The sequence below is a fragment of the Prunus persica genome, chromosome G5 (genome assembly GCF_000346465.2).
Source record: "Prunus persica cultivar Lovell chromosome G5, Prunus_persica_NCBIv2, whole genome shotgun sequence".
NCBI classification, from domain to species: domain Eukaryota; kingdom Viridiplantae; phylum Streptophyta; class Magnoliopsida; order Rosales; family Rosaceae; genus Prunus; species Prunus persica.
Genome location: NC_034013.1, coordinates 1,855,576 through 1,872,619, shown reverse-complemented (window position 1 = coordinate 1,872,619; position 17,044 = coordinate 1,855,576). Strand labels below are relative to the sequence as shown.

General features: G+C 35.1%; 1 protein-coding gene across 2 annotated transcripts; it reads left to right on the top strand.

Moving 5' to 3' along the window:
• On the top strand, window positions 74-14,734 carry LOC18776166 (LRR receptor-like serine/threonine-protein kinase FEI 2). 2 transcript variants are annotated; one of them, XM_007210807.2, is made up of 14 exons: window positions 74-436; window positions 1,508-1,722; window positions 2,087-2,222; window positions 2,948-3,019; window positions 3,127-3,198; window positions 5,786-5,857; window positions 7,426-7,497; window positions 7,608-7,679; window positions 8,037-8,134; window positions 8,281-8,448; window positions 8,548-8,880; window positions 10,062-10,307; window positions 13,405-13,538; window positions 13,887-14,734. In XM_007210807.2, exons 2-14 carry the CDS (start codon window positions 1,626-1,628, stop codon window positions 14,103-14,105), a joined length of 1,791 nt encoding a protein of 596 aa, XP_007210869.1. In that variant the 5' UTR covers window positions 74-436; window positions 1,508-1,625; the 3' UTR covers window positions 14,106-14,734. The 2 variants fall into 2 exon arrangements, with proteins under 2 accessions (XP_007210869.1, XP_020419443.1); XM_020563854.1 differs by having other exon boundaries at window positions 189-436; window positions 1,501-1,722.

The following is a 17,044-nucleotide window of genomic DNA, read 5'->3' as shown; positions in this document are numbered from 1 at the left end:
TAGGAGAGCCAATCATTTTATTTTTTATTTATTAATTTTTTCTTGGGGGTTTCCAATGTTAGGTGTCGGTCGGTGGCACGTACGGGAGGTCAGCCTAGGCACGTGCGAAGGCACTTTCCCTTATTTGGTTGTGCTAATTTCCCTTAATGCCCTATTTTTTAATTTTTTATTTCCAAAGCATCTAAATTCCACACATTCACTCTCTCACTGCTCTCTCTCTCAGTCTCACAGACACACTCTCTCTCTCTCTCTCTCTTTCTCGTCTCGCATTCTCTCTCTTGGCGTAGGCACAAATCTCAGAGACTTCAGCAAAGGGGGAGACTAGTGCGGTGGCGTTTTGCCCTTTCCTGCTCTTTCTCTGTTTCACAGCTTAATCTGCATTCTCTCTCAGATCGATCACAACCAACAGCTGCTTCTTCATCTTTCACATTTCTCGGTAAATCTCACTCAATTTCAGCTCAAGATTTTCTTTTTGCTTTAATTTATGCGATGCTAGCTACTTCAATTTATTTTCAATTATGTTGAAGTGTATGGAAATGTATGGAAATGTATTAATGGTGAATTAGAGCTAATTCACTAAGTTTTAGCTGTTAGGACTAGCAGTGGACTTGGAATGAGTAATTGAGAAGTTTCTAATTTGACGAAAAAAATGAAAGAATGATTGATGGTGCTTAAGATTTTTCTTGGGTGGAAGTTCTTTCTTCGCTTGAAAATAAATTCAATGTGTTATTGGGTTTACTAATTGCATTTATTATTCGACTTGCTTTTGTAATCCTTGACAGTTATGAGCTTGTTATAGTAAATTACATATCGTTTTAAATGTGCATGTAAATCCCTCCTAGATAGTTTGGTACACAATGGGTCTATATGCAAAGACTTCTGTTTTACCGTTAATAAAATAATTTATTGTATGAGTTTTGTTGGGTTGGAAATGAAGTATAGCATGGTCATTATAGTTAATTTTTGGGGTTATGAAAGAGCTTAGTTGGTGACCGGAAGGTAAAATGGGAGATCAAGAGGGTAGGGTTGACATGATTTGTCATCCGCACTCTAAACTAGGGTAGCTTTGAAATGGTATTATACTCAGCATTTTCCTAGATCTTTTTAAATGCGGTTGTTTATTGTCTGTCTGATGTATCTGTTTTACTAGTTCGGGGATGCACTTTTGCTGTATTGCTTACCGTGAGTATAGTAATTTCCATTGTACCTGATGCCATCTTTAGTTATTTTTCATTTTCCAACACATTAATGGAAACTGTTTTGTGTTTTTGTTAGGAAGCTCGAAGGATTCCTAACATGTGATATAGTATAGATCTGAACCTGAACATATGACAATTTATAAAAAGTAACTTGTATTTGCTAAATCTAAGATAATACATTCAAATGGCTACTTTTTTTGGCCAAGTTCAAACCGCTATTAAACACAGAAAAATGCATACAAATTCTAAAATGCTTTGGTCACTTTCTTGAATGAGGTTCTTGTGTTGCTTCTACTGTTAGACTCCAGGCTTCCTTTTTCTTGCATTTCCGGCTGCTGGATGTCATCATCAACTAGAGGGAAGCATTTTAAAGCTTGGCGTGTCAGATGAATTATAGTTGCTGTATTATGCTTGACCAGTGCCACTATGGGCATCTTTTTGGAGAAATGGAGTGGACCCTGGCTTCTTTACATTCTACTGCTTTACATAATAACGAACGAATGCAGAGCTATCAGTCGTGATGGTAATTTGACATATTGTTTCTCTCTTGTCCTTTTTCTTCTATTTAATTTTGAGTTGTCTTGAGGCATGCCAAATATTATAACTAATGAAGAAATATCAACTGACTTCTTACCATCAAAACAAAACCTTGGAAATAATGGATATGCTGTTTTATTTTTATTTGCTGATGTATTTGTATTAGCCTATGTGAAGTTTGGTTAGAAACACTAATCAGGTAATCACACAAGTGATTCCAAGAATGTGCCTGTACTAGTGTGTACGTTTACTTAATCTGAAAAAGTAGTCTATTCTTGTGTATTACTAGACTGACAGGCATGCCCTAATCTGATATGGTTGGTATATTGAATGCTGTTTCTAATTTGCAGGTGAGGCACTTCTAAGCTTCAGGACAGCAGTTGTTAGTTCAGATGGTTTCCTTATTCAATGGAGACCAGAAGATCCTGATCCTTGTAATTGGAAAGGAGTGAAATGTGATAAGAAAACAAAGAGAGTAATCTACTTGTGAGTTCTGAATACCTATAATTATGTTCTTTATCACTTTATATACATATCGAACTAACACTTGTTTCTTGAGATTTATGTTGATGGTTTTGGTTTTTTCTTTGCTTTAGAGGACATCTTGTCCCCAATAGTGCACCGTTGCTCTTTATTAATAAGGTCTTGTCTCCTATTAGAAAAAAAAAAGTAGACTTGTGTGTTTATCTCCACATTGGTGTCAAATGTGTAAAAAAAAGGGGGAGAATGTTCATCAAATCTTTTAACATTGTTCTTTCACAAGACAAGTATAGTCTCAATTATTGGGGGTGTTTGACATTTTGTGGGTTTGATCTCAAAATTGTCATCTTTTGTTGGTGTATGATACGTTGCTAGTAGGGAATAACAAGAAAGCAGTGACTTTTTGAAAGTGTGCGACTTTTGCTCTTCAATGGACTGTGTGATCGAAAAGAAATAGGGAGTTTTTGAATGCAAGTTGAAGAGGTGGATTTACTTAGGATAGAATTAAGGTCATAGCTTCTCTTCAGGCATTGTTGTTTGACATTTTAGAGACATTCCCTTCAGTGTTATTCTTCTGGATTCGGAGAAAGTGCAGTGGGGCATGCTTTTGTTCCTTGGTCCAGTGGTGGATAGACCTTATAATTCATTATCGAGACCTAATTTCTTTTTTGCATAAGAATGAAAATTGGTACTTGCAATTATAAGTTTGCTTCTCATGACTTATCTGGCAGGAGTCTTGCTGGTCACAAGTTGAGTGGATCTGTGTCGCCTGACCTTGGGAAGTTAGATCAGCTGAAGATTTTGTATGTATCTTTGAGAAATATAATAGCTTTTCTGGTAGTTGATGTATCTTTGATATATCAAAATGTCTTCCTCTGACTGATTCTATGAATGATGTATTATGTTGTAGAGCTCTTCATAACAACAACTTTTATGGGACTATTCCTTCAGATCTGGGGAATTGCACAGAGTTGCAGGGAATGTAAGTTCACCTGCACTAATTGTTATCTTGTAAAAAGTGTTCTTATGTTCACTACTGAATGATGGTTGTTCATATTTCCAATTAGTTGGTTGGAGATCATTATATACAGTGATTCAACAAAGAATATTTGTTTAATAACAGATATGTGCTCATCCTTTTAAGTGTTTTTTTTTTTTTTTTTTTCCATCACTGCTAAAAAGGTGACTCCTTTTGTTTTCTGGATATCATATGATAAGGTGATTTGAATAACTGATGGCTTTAGATTTGAATTAGTTAACTAAGGATTTTAACTTGTTTGGCTGTGAGTGAACCTTGAAATCATATAATAGACATATTAACTGTCAATTCGGTAAACCCTTAACAATAAAAATTAGTAATACTAACACTCCTCCTCAAGGTGGTGTATAGATTACAGATGCCAAATTTGCATAAAGTTGAATGAAAAACTTTACTTGGGATGCTCCTTTGCCAAGAAAAATTATCTTCCATCATGACAGCATTTTACAAATTATGCCGGCATCTAATTTGTCCTTGATGAAATTCTTGTCAAATTTAATACGTTTAGTCCTATCATTTTCAATCGGATAGAGCTTTACCGATTGAAGGCTTAATATCACTATAAAGTGTCATAGGAACTCGTTTAAAACTCAATTCCTTGAACAATATTTGTAACCACAGCTATTATGAAATCCAATACACCATAGCCCAAAATTCTGTTTTTGCACTTGACCTCGCAACCACTGATTGTTTCTTAGTTTCCGGTTACCAAGGTTCCAATAAAGGTGTAGTAACTTAAAGTGGACCTTCTATCATCAACAGAACCAACTTACTCAACATCTGTGTATGCTTCCACCTTTTAAGTGTCCATGCTTAGAAAATAAAAATCTTCTCCAGGAGCATATTTCAATTATTACATGTGAAAACTTACATCTAGATGCGGAGCATGGGGTGCATGCATAAACTGGCTGAATACACTCGCAACATAAGCTATACAGGACATGTGTCTGAAAAGAATCAAGCTTTTGATACCTTCCTCATAAACGTGACCAGCTTAGTTTGAGTATCAACTTGTTTGCGTCCTACCATCCGCCTATCTTGAAGAAGATGCATTTTATTTGGAAATATGCCTTTTCCTGATCTGGCAACTTCTATATGAAGACTAGGTCTCCGAATCTCTCTCAAATTCATTAGCTAAGCGAGTTTTCAATATTTTCAACTTTTAAGCATCACCCCAGTGAATCACTTGTCATGAACACACACAATAGCTGCTGCAATTTCACTTTGAGAGGCAAATATATACGGTGTGATTATCTTGGGTAAGTTTATAACCAGATTTCACCATACTGGCATAGTTGTCTGAAACTCATCAAAACAAGCACTAGGGAATTGTTTCATTTAAATATAATTTTGGTGGACATCTTGTACTCTGTCCACTGTTGGAACTGCTTTCAGGTGAACATTTTGTGTTCTGTAGGTTTTTGTTGGAGTTTTCTAAGTTTTTCAATAAATTTTGTTTATCATTAGAATAGTGCAATTGAATAGGATCAAGAAATTGGATGTTCTTGAGGGGGAAAGAGTGTTGGTGAGGTCTTGAGAAGGGAAGTTCTGATCTTAGGAATTGGTTTGAGGACGGTGATGAAGGAGGAAATTTCATGGAGACAAAAGAACAGTGGTGAAATGGATTAGAGAATAGGATAACAAAGTTGTTTCGTAACTTACCTTCGGTAGAAAAGTGAATAAGTTGAGGATGGCAAGGGTAACCTATTGAGGGTGAGGGCAATCAATATGATTTCGGATTTGGAAGTGAAAATGATTGAAGAATCCTAATCACTCTTTTATTTCTTAATGTGTTGTGAAACTGTTCTCCTTGACCATCAGGAAAGCTTAGTTCAGTTGTCTTCATCTCTCAATAATTTTGCCAAAGTTTTTAGGTTATTTCAGGTATTCTTCACAGCTTATGTTAATACATGGATGACGTAAATCTTTGCATTTAACCTTTGAAGAAGTAGAACTTAAATCAAATTACTCACCTGAAATGGACTGATTTGTACTATGAATATGACCTTGTCATGCATTTTTATTGTCTCTAATAGATTCGATTAAAAAAAAAATTGTCTCTATTAGCTATATCCACCTCCTTGGATCCCCTTGGAACTGTTTCATGTGTGGTTAAACCTGACTCAAGTATGAGTACTTTACTTATATTAGTATGTATTGTTTGCTTAATACTAGTGTTGTTTTTGTTCTAGTATATTCATATTTAAAAGCAGCAGTGCTATCTTTCACTTCTTAGTATTGTTTTTCCTCGTAGCATCTTTCATTTAGCTTGTGACAAGAATAGCTTGTCCTAGGTGTAGCTTAACAATTTGTATAGAAATATCTGTATTTTATCTGTGTTTCATTCTGAACTGAGTAATTTTGCTTATTTCTGAAAGTTAAGTTATAAGTTGCAGCTTTTACAATATGTTTTCTTTGATTGTGAATAGAAAAATTTCCAAACTATAACTGTATTTTATCCACGTTTCCTTTTCATACTGAGTAATCCTGTTTGTTTCCTGCTGAAGTTGAGTTTATTTTGTTCATACAGATACTTGCAGGGTAATTACTTAAGTGGATTAATTCCCAATGAATTGGGAAAGCTTTTAGACCTCAAATATTTGTGAGTTGTTTCTAACATGTTAAAAAAAATTTATGTCCCTTTAAATGTTTTTCGTATTTCCTAGTTTTAAATTTGATAACTAAGGTGATGCATCCATCGTAAGATTGTAGCTTGAAAGATATCAGATAAACATCCCAGGACCAACTTATGCTTTCTTGTTTAACAACTGTTTTTCATGGTAATGATAAATTTGTTTAATTCACTGTCTTTTAAAGCAATATGCAGGAGAAGTTAAATTTCGCATTGTACATGCATTGATGTTTTCATGTATACAGTTTTACTATAGAGCTGTTTATTTAGCTTACCACAAGACAACTAAGCTGCTTAGATATCAATAAAGATATGAAATGGTAAAGATAAGGAATGAATCACTTTAAAGTGGAACCAGAACTAGGAGAATTGCCCAATAAGAGTTTTCTTCACTCATCAAATGAAGCGGATATAGTAGATGAAAGGGTTGCCTGATTCTTCAACTAGTTATTTATACATTTTAATCTAGTGAACCTGCCAGGTAAAATTTTCTAGATGTACCTCGGGGAAATTTAAATGGTTATCTGTTTAAACTGGGGCAGCAATCTTCGTTTATAGTGTCCTTTACTTCTTTTAACTAATTCTATATGGGTTAAGAATTTATAGCTTTAAACAAGTTATTTTGTAGATCTGTTGGCTGCGGTTATGGCTAACTAAAGTGTTTAACTTATCATCACTGGATGTGACAATGAGACAGTAAATACTATACTGATTAACATATTTATGTATACAATTTCGAGTTTCATATTATACCATAGTAGTTAGTGAATGCTCTCATATGTCGCCTTATGATGTGCATTTATTTTTTATTTTGAATGCTATAGCTTATTCAACAGTTATAATATTTGTGCAAATGTTTGGAAGAAATAAACCTATTAGAAGCAATAATGATGTAGGATATGGGTGAATTGAGTATTTAGGTAGTTTAGCGGAAGCAGAAACAATGGAAAACAGAAAATAGAACTAAAGGGATAGGTCTGGAATCACTCCAGCGGTTTGGCACACCAAGTTGTCTCCAATCTCTGGAAAATAAGCTTTTCTTTATATCTCAACAACTGAATTTTAAAGAATTACATGGGGGTATATATAGCAAACTAAAACCTAGAGACAATAGGATAAAAAAATCCCTTGCTAAAACAGAAATTCTAACCAAAATGTAATAGGAAACTTATAAATCCTATAAAATCTGGAAAACTTAAAAATCTTACTAAAATCTGGAAAACTCAGAGAACAAGTTAGAAACTAATCGCAGGAATAAAAAATTGCCAGATTTAAAGACCATATTAAATGACTTCCTCTTCCATCCCTTTCTTTTGTAAACCCTAGATGTCCTCATCAAATAATATGCATGATATGGTTGTTAATTCCTTGCACACATTAACTTCAGATGATGCAAATGATTATGATGTTGAAATATTCGTGGAAAAATCCTATCAGAAAGCATGAAGTCCAATTTATCGAATCAGTAGATTTATTATTTTCGTGCATTTGGTGTTACAATGTGGAACTCATCACTATTCTATGTTCTTAAATTACAGAGATATTTCAAGTAACTCTCTCAGTGGGAATATTCCTGTGTCACTAGGGAAGTTGGATAAGCTTGTCACTTTGTGAGTAGCCTCATTCTTTTTAGTTATATCCAAACTTGATAATTGGTGCTTTATTGAACATAGGAAATTTGATCTAATTTATTGATCAATGGAATCTTAATTTTCTGTAGCAATGTGTCAAACAATTTTCTGGTTGGACCAATACCATCTGATGGCATGCTTACCACCTTACCTCAAAGCTCGTAAGTACAGCTTATCTTCTGAAGTTTATGTGTTCTGGGTCATCATGAAGCTATTTGATAGCGTACAGTTCTCACTTATTCATGATTCGTATGGTTTCTACTTCATTTCACTCTCATTCCTATGTCCTTTATCTTTTATCTTCCAGTAGGGTGAAATATTTCTAATGTAAAAGTGATGAATGATCAACATGGAAAGGGATTGTTATCATATTATTGCCCATTTAATGTCTACTCTGATAGACTTTCTTAAGATTTCTATCTTGCCACAGTTACCGACAATTTATGTGGAACTATGGAAATGTGGTCCCCAAAGATTTCCATGTTATTTAAATAGTCAATTGCTACATTTCATTGCAGCTTTGATGGAAATCGTGATTTGTGTGGGAAACAAATCAGTACTATATGCAAAGATGACCCTCGAGAATCTCCACCAAATTCGCAATCTCCAAACTCAGGTAAAACTCCTTCGAAGTGAAATAGATGGTTCCAATGTGTGTGAATATCCAGTGAATCCTTAGGAAGTGAAAGAATTTCTATTATTACAGAATTTAAAATGTTTAAAACCTTATGGTGTTCATGTTTTGTATTTAACCCATTGTAGATCAAAATCAAGGTGGAAAGAAGAAATACTCTGGTCGGCTACTTATTAGTGCATCAGCAACTGTGGGTGCACTTCTTCTGGTGGCTCTCATGTGTTTCTGGGGTTGCTTTCTTTATAAAAAGTTTGGTAAACATGACAGAAAAGGTCTCGCAATGGATGTTAGTGGAGGTACTGTTCCTAGCTATTTTATGGGTTATATTTGATTTACATGTAGCAAATCTTGAGTTCCTAGACTTCGATATCTCTACTAACACTTTGTTACTTCAGGTGCATCAATTGTAATGTTTCATGGAGATTTGCCATACTCTTCTAAAGACATAATTAAGAAATTAGAGACTTTGAATGAGGAACACATAATTGGTTGTGGGGGCTTTGGAACAGTGTACAAGCTTGCAATGGATGATGGCAATCTATTTGCATTAAAAAGAATTGTAAAGATGAATGAGGGTTTTGATCGTTTTTTCGAAAGGGAGCTAGAAATTCTTGGAAGTATAAAACACCGATACCTAGTGAATTTAAGGGGATATTGCAATTCTCCTACATCAAAGTTGTTAATCTATGATTTCCTATCTGGTGGAAGCCTTGATGAAGCTCTTCACGGTGAGATGTTTTTCTTGTGTTTAACTTTATTGCTTTGACATGCTACATGTGCATCTGGTTTAATGTAATAATAAAGTTATTTAAACATGAATTAAGGGGGTAATGAATGTAGAACCTAGGAAACGAAGGTGAAAGAAAATCCTTTTTAAAAGAGAGAGAAAACCCCTAGAAGGCAAACTAAGATTGGAATATATATTTTGTAAAAAAGGAAAAGAAAAAAAAAAGAAGTAATGCATATAACTATTTCAAAACTAAGATTGGAATATATATTTTGTAAAAAAGGAAAAGAAAAAAAAAAGAAGTAATGCATATAACTATTTCAATATTTAAGACTGTCCAACAAAAGGACAGTGGTGTCTTTTTATTGAGGTTGCGAATAGACACGCATCATGATCTCCATCAGGGGGATATGCATCATTTATCAGGTTCAATATTTAGTGTACGTTATGGTACATTTGTTGATTCAGGATTTCCACTTCAATGGAAATTTTGTGCTTTTCTTATAACAAGGAGCATAAAATGTGGCCCAAAATCACCTTAATAGTTGATAAATCAACCGTGTCTGTGCAGTTCCTGTATTCCTTAATAACATGTTAAAACACATGCATGTCATAGACATCAAATATAAGTAATTTGATTTGCAGAACAATGAAATACCATGTAACTAAATGAGGAATTGGGTAAGTTATTAGTGATCAAAGTGCATTTTGGAGAAAATAATGCTGCTATATTTTTCCATCATATTCAATGTTTTAAGCTTTTGTTTTATTAGGTTGTTTGTTGCTATTGCTTCCAAACGAGAAACAAAACTTAACAAACTAACTTAATTGGTGAAGATATGGTGAAGAAGCTGTCCCTTGGATGCAAAACCTAACACCATCAACTTGCTAACTGATAGCAAAATGATGTTGCATCAAAGCAAGCTAAATAAAATCTTCAGAGACAGCAGCCCTTGGAATTCCCATAATCAAAACCAAATCCAATAACGACTAATGAGATCCAAAATTGCACTTTGTCCTACCAAAGTTGATCAGTAATCCTAATTTTCATAACATCACTTTCATTTTACCAGAGACTTTTTTGTTTCTTGCTTTTGTACAAATTTTTTCCTTCGCATTATACATATTTGTTACGTATAAATAAACCCTTGGAACAATAATATTCCATGATGCATTCCACAGAAAGATCTGAGCAGCTAGACTGGGATGCACGCTTGAATATCATAATGGGAGCAGCAAAAGGCCTGGCTTACTTGCATCACGATTGCTCACCTAGGATCATACACCGAGACATAAAGTCAAGCAATATTTTGCTTGATGGAAATCTTGAGGCACGAGTATCTGACTTTGGACTTGCCAAACTGTTGGAGGACGAAGAAACTCACATTACGACAATTGTTGCTGGAACATTTGGTTATTTGGCTCCAGGTAAGCAATATGAATTTGACTAGAGTTTCCTGTTTAAATATGCTGAGCTCTCAACTCTCTGAATTCTTATATTGACTAGATCCACAGTAGTTGGAAAACAGTAATCAGGATTTTGACCTAGAACAGACTTTCACACACTACCAAAACGATTTGCGATGCATAAAAGCTGTTGAGGTCAAGACCCGCTTTTTTTGTTTGGTCAGTAAACTGATTTGGTTATAACAACAGAATCGCAATAAAACAAAAGTGAAACAGCAGTCCACTAAACTAAACACCCAAATAGAGCAGCCAAGCTGCCTAAGAGAGCCTAAACAGAGCCAGAACAACAGATTAACACAGTAGAACTCCCAAGTAACAACAAAACCACAGAACAATCCTGACAGAATCCTAAGCAGTAAAACAAGAATAGTAATCATCAAAACAATACTAAAAGCTAAAACAGAACGTCCAAAAAGCTGCCAAACCACAAACATCTAAATATATCCTAGGAATGGGGGTTACCAATTCATGTTCAGGAGGAACAGAGAATCTCTGAATTCATAAGAAATGACCATAGTGAAGCCCAAAATTTGACTGTTTTCCATAAGGAAACCACTACTAGAAAATCTCTAGCGCACTGCAGGACCTCTGCCTTCTTTCTTCCACTGAAAGCACAATGCCTGAATGATTAAGTAATTACAAGCACAGGGCTTCACCCAGCTCAGCCTAGCTACCTCAAATTTCTTAGACCGCTCTCTCAAAGCAACAAGAAAATATAGGAAAATTTGGTGTTTGGAGTCATCAGGGTATTCTCTTGTAAATCCTGTTCAAGGCATCTGTAATTCAAAGGGAAGGTGGGGATGGTGCTTGGGAGATGTGATGTGATGGCTGTTTTTGGTAGTTTGAGTGGAAAGAAGTAGAAGGATTTTTGACGATGTTAGAGAGGGGGAAGTGGATAATTTGTGGGAGGGAGTCTGATTTTGGGCTACTTTAAGGGCTCCAGTTTCTCCAGAATTTAGGGACTATTCTTTTTTACTTATACTGTGGGATTGGAAAATTGTGGCCTTAAGAGTATTGTTATGGTAGTCTGCATTTTGTTGCAAGTCTTTTGGTGCCTGTTTTAAATTTTAGTATTTGTTAGGTTCGTTGGGTCTGAGGAAACCTTGTCCTCTGTTTCGTACTCTTTCTTTTCCTCAATGAAGTTTGTTTTCTGTAGAAACAAAAAAAGAAAGAATAAGAGCAAAGGTTAGACTCCCCTATTCAAAAATCTTCCCAAAAATGAATCCTCTCCCCATTTCCCAATATGGAGCAAAGGACAGACTCTAAGACAAAAAGTCTGTGATAAATGTCCCTCCATGGACAGTGAATGGAGCCTCTTAACCACCACTTTAGAGCCCCACCCATTGACATGCAAACCATGTTTACTCCGGATGCCTGAATGCCTAAGAGAATCTGACTTTAGAATATATCTCCACAATTACTTCCCTGAAAAAGCCAATCTTTCTGTTGAGCAAGTTTACCACTCCTAAGCCACCGTTGGCCCTGAGAATGGGATGCAACATTCTAATTCACTAAGTGATCTATCTTTCCTTCATCCATACCCTTTCCGTAAAAAATCATGCATAAGCTTTTTGTTTTTGTTTGCCACCTTGCAAGGTAACCAAAACATAGAGAGGTAGTAAATTGGTAGACTCGCCGATCTGGTTGAACCAAGTTAAGCCTCCTGCTCTGAGATAAAAAGCCGCTGTTCCAACTATCCAACCTTCTTTGGATTGTCCCAAAACATGGGGACGTGTAAACTGGAAGCTCTGGGGTTTCTCCCTCTAAAAGACAACCGAAGTACTTAGGCTGACCTTCCACAAGATCCCAACCATGCCCATAAGAGATTCCAACTTTCTCTTTTAATACCAACTACTAGACTTTTGACTATTCACTGGCAACCTTGACCAAACACCAGAGTCACTGTCACTGTAATTTTTTTTGGGGCAACAGTTTCTGAAACTAAGTTCCCAAATTTCCACTCATCCCCGAACAACTAGAAAATTGACATTTGCAAACTGAAGGTGTCACACCGTCAGAATTAACACGTGTTCAATCGCTTTTTTATCCCATTTGAGTAATAATTTGAGTGAGCTTTTAATGAAACCTCTTCTGGATTTAAAAAAAAAAAAATCTATTTATCTAGAGGGGGAGAAAAGATTGATTAGGGAGGCCAAGTGAGTTGGGATACTCCAGCTTCATGTGAGGTTTTATTGTGGGAGGGATATAAGTTTGGTGGAAAAGAGATGGTCATGGTGTGTGAGAAATGTTCTGCGATGACAATTTTTTGGGTGGTATGGATGGATAGGAATGTAAGGATATTTGAGAGAGCAGTGGATGAGGAGGTGGATCATTTGTGGGATAGAATTCGTTTTGGGATTTCCTTTGGGCTGTGTCTTCAGAGTTATACAGATAGTTTTGTTCTGGTTAGTTTTTTATAATTGGGGTGCTGCTATATTTTAGTTTGTCATTGTGACTGCTGTCATGCAATCTTTTGATGTTTAGATCTGTTTGTAGCTTTACATGAGTGGTCTAGTTAGTTCAGTGGAGAACTTGCCCCTTTACTGTACTGTACTGTTCTTTTTCTATTACTGAAAGTACGCTTCTTTATTGAAATAAGAAAATACAAAAGACTTTTCATGACATACAAAAGAGTGTGCACAATGCATTCCTTGTGTTGCTTTGTTTGAGATGATACAGAATTTCTTTGAGAATGAATCCGAAGGAATAATCACATAATCAACAAAATGACCTGATGATTTCTTCCAAAGAATGAAAGACTACGGATTCATATCTGAGTTGGATAGAGTGAGCATTCCCTTGTGTCCAGCTTTAGAAACATATTTTTCTAGTCCACAAGCACGATTATAATGTGTTCATTTTCACATACAACACCTCAAACTTGAGGTGTCTGGTAATGTATGGGTTTCCAAATCAGCTGCTTATAATAGATGTCTATGTTACCCAAAAGGGTGGAAAAGTTTCTGGTGTCTATTTGCAGGAAATTCTTTCTGAAAGAGTAAAAATGTAGTTTATCTTACATTTATATATATTCTGAGTTACTTGACATCATTGGCAGAGTATATGCAAAGTGGCAGAGCAACTGAGAAGACTGATGTTTATAGTTTTGGGGTCCTGGTGCTTGAAGTGTTGAGTGGAAAACGACCCACAGATGCATCATTCATTGAGAAGGGCCTCAACATTGTTGGCTGGGTATGTCTCTTTTCTACTTGTGGTTTCTGTAGAAAGTGATCTTTTTCTTGTGGTTATATTGCTTTTTGATACGAAGTTAGATCTAGTGGTGACATTCTGTGCAAATTGTGTACTCTAAATTTGGCTGGATATCCGCATCAACTATTGGAAAGCAATTACTCCTCTTGTTCAATATTATAGGTGAAAGAAAGAAAATGAAAATGCTGTGGGTTTTGATTGATTGTTGCAGTCAAGTAGATCTTATGTGAAAGTTTTGGAGCTACTACCTCCTTAATGGTCCTCCTAATATGATTTTGTGAATTCCACTCTGAGTCAACTCTTCTAATCTATTTATAACGCCCTTTGCAGTTGAATATTCTGGTCACAGAGAATAGGCAAAGAGACATTGTTGATCCACAGTGCGAGGGGGTGCAAGCCGAAAGCCTTGATGCCTTGCTCTCCGTCGCCATTCAATGTGTCTCTTCAACTTCCGAAGATCGACCCTCCATGCATAGGGTGGTCCAGGTGCTTGAATCTGAGGTCATGACACCATGCCCAAGTGACTTCTACGATTCCAGCTCTGATTAAAAAGGCTTTATGCAGGCAGGGCAAGTCAGAATTTGCATCTACATCGGTCTCATCTCATGTCAGGCATGTAATGCAAACAGTGAAAGGGACTCAGAATCTGCAAAGGTACATTATCCATTCGATTCGTTTATTCTTTCAGCAGATTAGTGGCATTTAGAAGGCCTGCACCATCTGTTGTCTACATGGCCAAGCATCTTATTCATGACCAATGAGATTCTGAGTGTAATTTGCTCGTCTTGCTCTCATTTTGCTTGGGTGCGTTCAGACTCGTCTCTGCATGCGGATGGAAAATAATTCCACATGTTGGAGTCATTTTTTTAGCCTTTCTTTTTCTTTCGTTATCTTGTAATTCCTCTTGCCTTTTGTTCCCCAAAATTAAGTGTATATGATATTTATATAAATAGGTGGTCGTGCCGGAAATGATTCTTGTTTATGCCATTTTTGTAAAATATGATTTCATGACAATAACCAGTCAAGTATTGTAGTGCCTATGGGCCCCTGTTTGTTATGTAATATTATGTTTCCCTTCTGTACAAATTCAATTCTTAAATCTGCTTTAATTCTGGTTCTACTTTTTGACAGAATATGTAAAATGAAAAAGGAATTGTGGAGTGAGTTTATTTTACGTATTATGGTTCCATATATATATTTTTATGTTTTTGTTCAAATCTATATGTATAAAGCAAAAGGTAAAGAATAGTGAAACATTCAAAATATTAGAAAATGCTCATGGTTAATTCAACATTAAGAATTGAAATGATTAATTGAATGAGGATAATATGGTCAATTCATATTTTTCATATTAAACAAAATTATAAAATAAAATAAAATAAAATAAAATAATAGGTTCTACTTTTATAGAACATAACTACTCACGTATGTGCCAAGGGGCTAGTCTGATGAACCGAATTTCATTAATAAAGGACATTCCCATAATTTTATTATTTAGTGCCCGTTTGACATTGATTATTTAGACTAAAAAGTGATTTCTGATAAAGTTTTTGAAGTTCACCTTGTTTGGTAAAGGCGAGATAATCATTTTTGGGATAAAATAGCTGTCAGTGACCGCAATTTTAGAAATCAGGTTAAGGGCTGATTTTATTTCAGCTTTCGCGGAAAGCTAAACAAGGAACTGGGTTGTTTAATGAATTTTAATGAATTACCTATAATATCCTTGTTAACTTTTCTAATTTACATCATATGTCCCTCATCTTCTTCCATCCAAGCACATTCCAACTATCCCTCGTCTTCTTCCCGCATGAACCATCTCATTCTTCTCACAACGTTTCAAAGGTAAAAACCTCTCAAACCTCAAGGGAATGTTTTGATAAAGCAACCCATTCCAACTCCTCCCATTTTCATTTTTTTTTAGTACATCCTCCCATTTTCATTGACAAAGCATTATTGCACACAACAAATTGAAATATTTGAATAATTTGATAGAGCAATAGAAGGATTTTCGTCCTTAAGCTTCAATCAGCCAAAGAAAGGTAACTATCTCTATCTGCCACGAAGTCAGAGCACAAGGTGGAGAGTGGATTATTTTTGGATGTTGTAGTCGGCAATGTTACGGCCATCCTGGAGCTACTTGTGAGCAAAGATAGACCTCTATTGGTTTGGCAGAATACTCTCCTTGTATTGGATCTTGACTTTGACATTGTTGACTGTGTGGGAGCTTTTCAGGGTGTTGATTGTTAAGATCAAGGTGGATCTGTGGGAGGGGTGCAGAGAGGGTGAGTTAATTTTGTTTTAATTTTTTAATGTTATTTTATTTAGGGTGTCTCTCAACAAAAATATTTAATAAAAGATTTGCATACTTGAAAGTGACAATGTTTTGGCCAAAAAAAAAAAGGAAAAAGAAATGCGACTATTTTTTTAAAAATATATATAATACCAAACACTTGAATAAAAAAATTTATTTCAATATCATGTCTTTTTTAATCATTTTCACAACTCACAGCTGTTTTACACAAATATTTACCAAACACTTTTAAATAGATTTTTGTATCAAAATCACTTTCAATATAAAATTTATCGAACGCCAAACTACTTTCATTCACAACTGATTTCTCTTACAGCAAATCCTAAAGTAATTATTTTCACAGTACAGCAATCCCAAATGGACCCTTAATCCGCCTGTTAGCAAATACGATTTTCAATGGCTATTCATTTTGCATATGTTATTAGCCCCTTAAATAGCGCATCAGCAGAGGGAGATGGGCCGACGATGTAGATAATACAAACCAATACTTGTGGGGTTTTTTTTATATCTTTTTATTTTATATTTTTATCAGGAACTTGTAGCGAGTGGTTTACAGCCTACAATCAAACAAATAAGGCTAGGTTGTTGGTCTAGCAGATGTGCGTCAAGATAGTCGAGGAAGTGTGCCCACGGCTGGCTAGAGGGGGTGTATCCAATTCAAACTTTTAATGACTTTTATAGAGTTTAAAAGTCTGGAGGTATTCAATTTAGACTTTTAAAGAGTATATAAAAGTCTAGTGGTATTCAATTGTGACTTTTAAAAAGTATTTAAAAGTTTGGTGGTATTCAGTTATGACTTTTAAAAAGTATTTAAAAGTTTAGTGGTATCTAAAAAGTTAATGACTTTTAAAAAACTTATTAAATGAATGATTTTTCTATACTTTTAAGGCTAATTGTTAAGAGCAAAAGTCTTGCTAATTTACTAGTGACTTTTATCAACTCTATGAAAGTATTTAAGAATTTGTCATCTTTATGAAAGTCACTCACTTAAAAAAAGTCTTTATAAGTATGAATTGAATACACCCTTATAAATATGGGGAATTAACTAAAGTTGAAACAAGTCTAATTAGGCAGTAATAGATACAACATGAACATAAGACCAAAACTTAAAAAACATTTTGACCCAAAAAATAAAAAATAAAAACATAGAAAATACATGAGAACACGTGGCATGAGC

Excerpts from the sequence above, each read along its gene's own strand:
- LOC18776166 (XM_007210807.2), top strand. The coding sequence starts at position 1,626 with ATGGGCATCTTTTTGGAGAAATGGAGTGGACCCTGGCTTCTTTACATT. Across the intron at positions 7,498-7,607 it reads TTGGATAAGCTTGTCACTTT|CAATGTGTCAAACAATTTTC; the intron begins GTGAGTAGCCTC and ends AATTTTCTGTAG. Across the intron at positions 7,680-8,036 it reads ACCACCTTACCTCAAAGCTC|CTTTGATGGAAATCGTGATT; the intron begins GTAAGTACAGCT and ends ATTTCATTGCAG.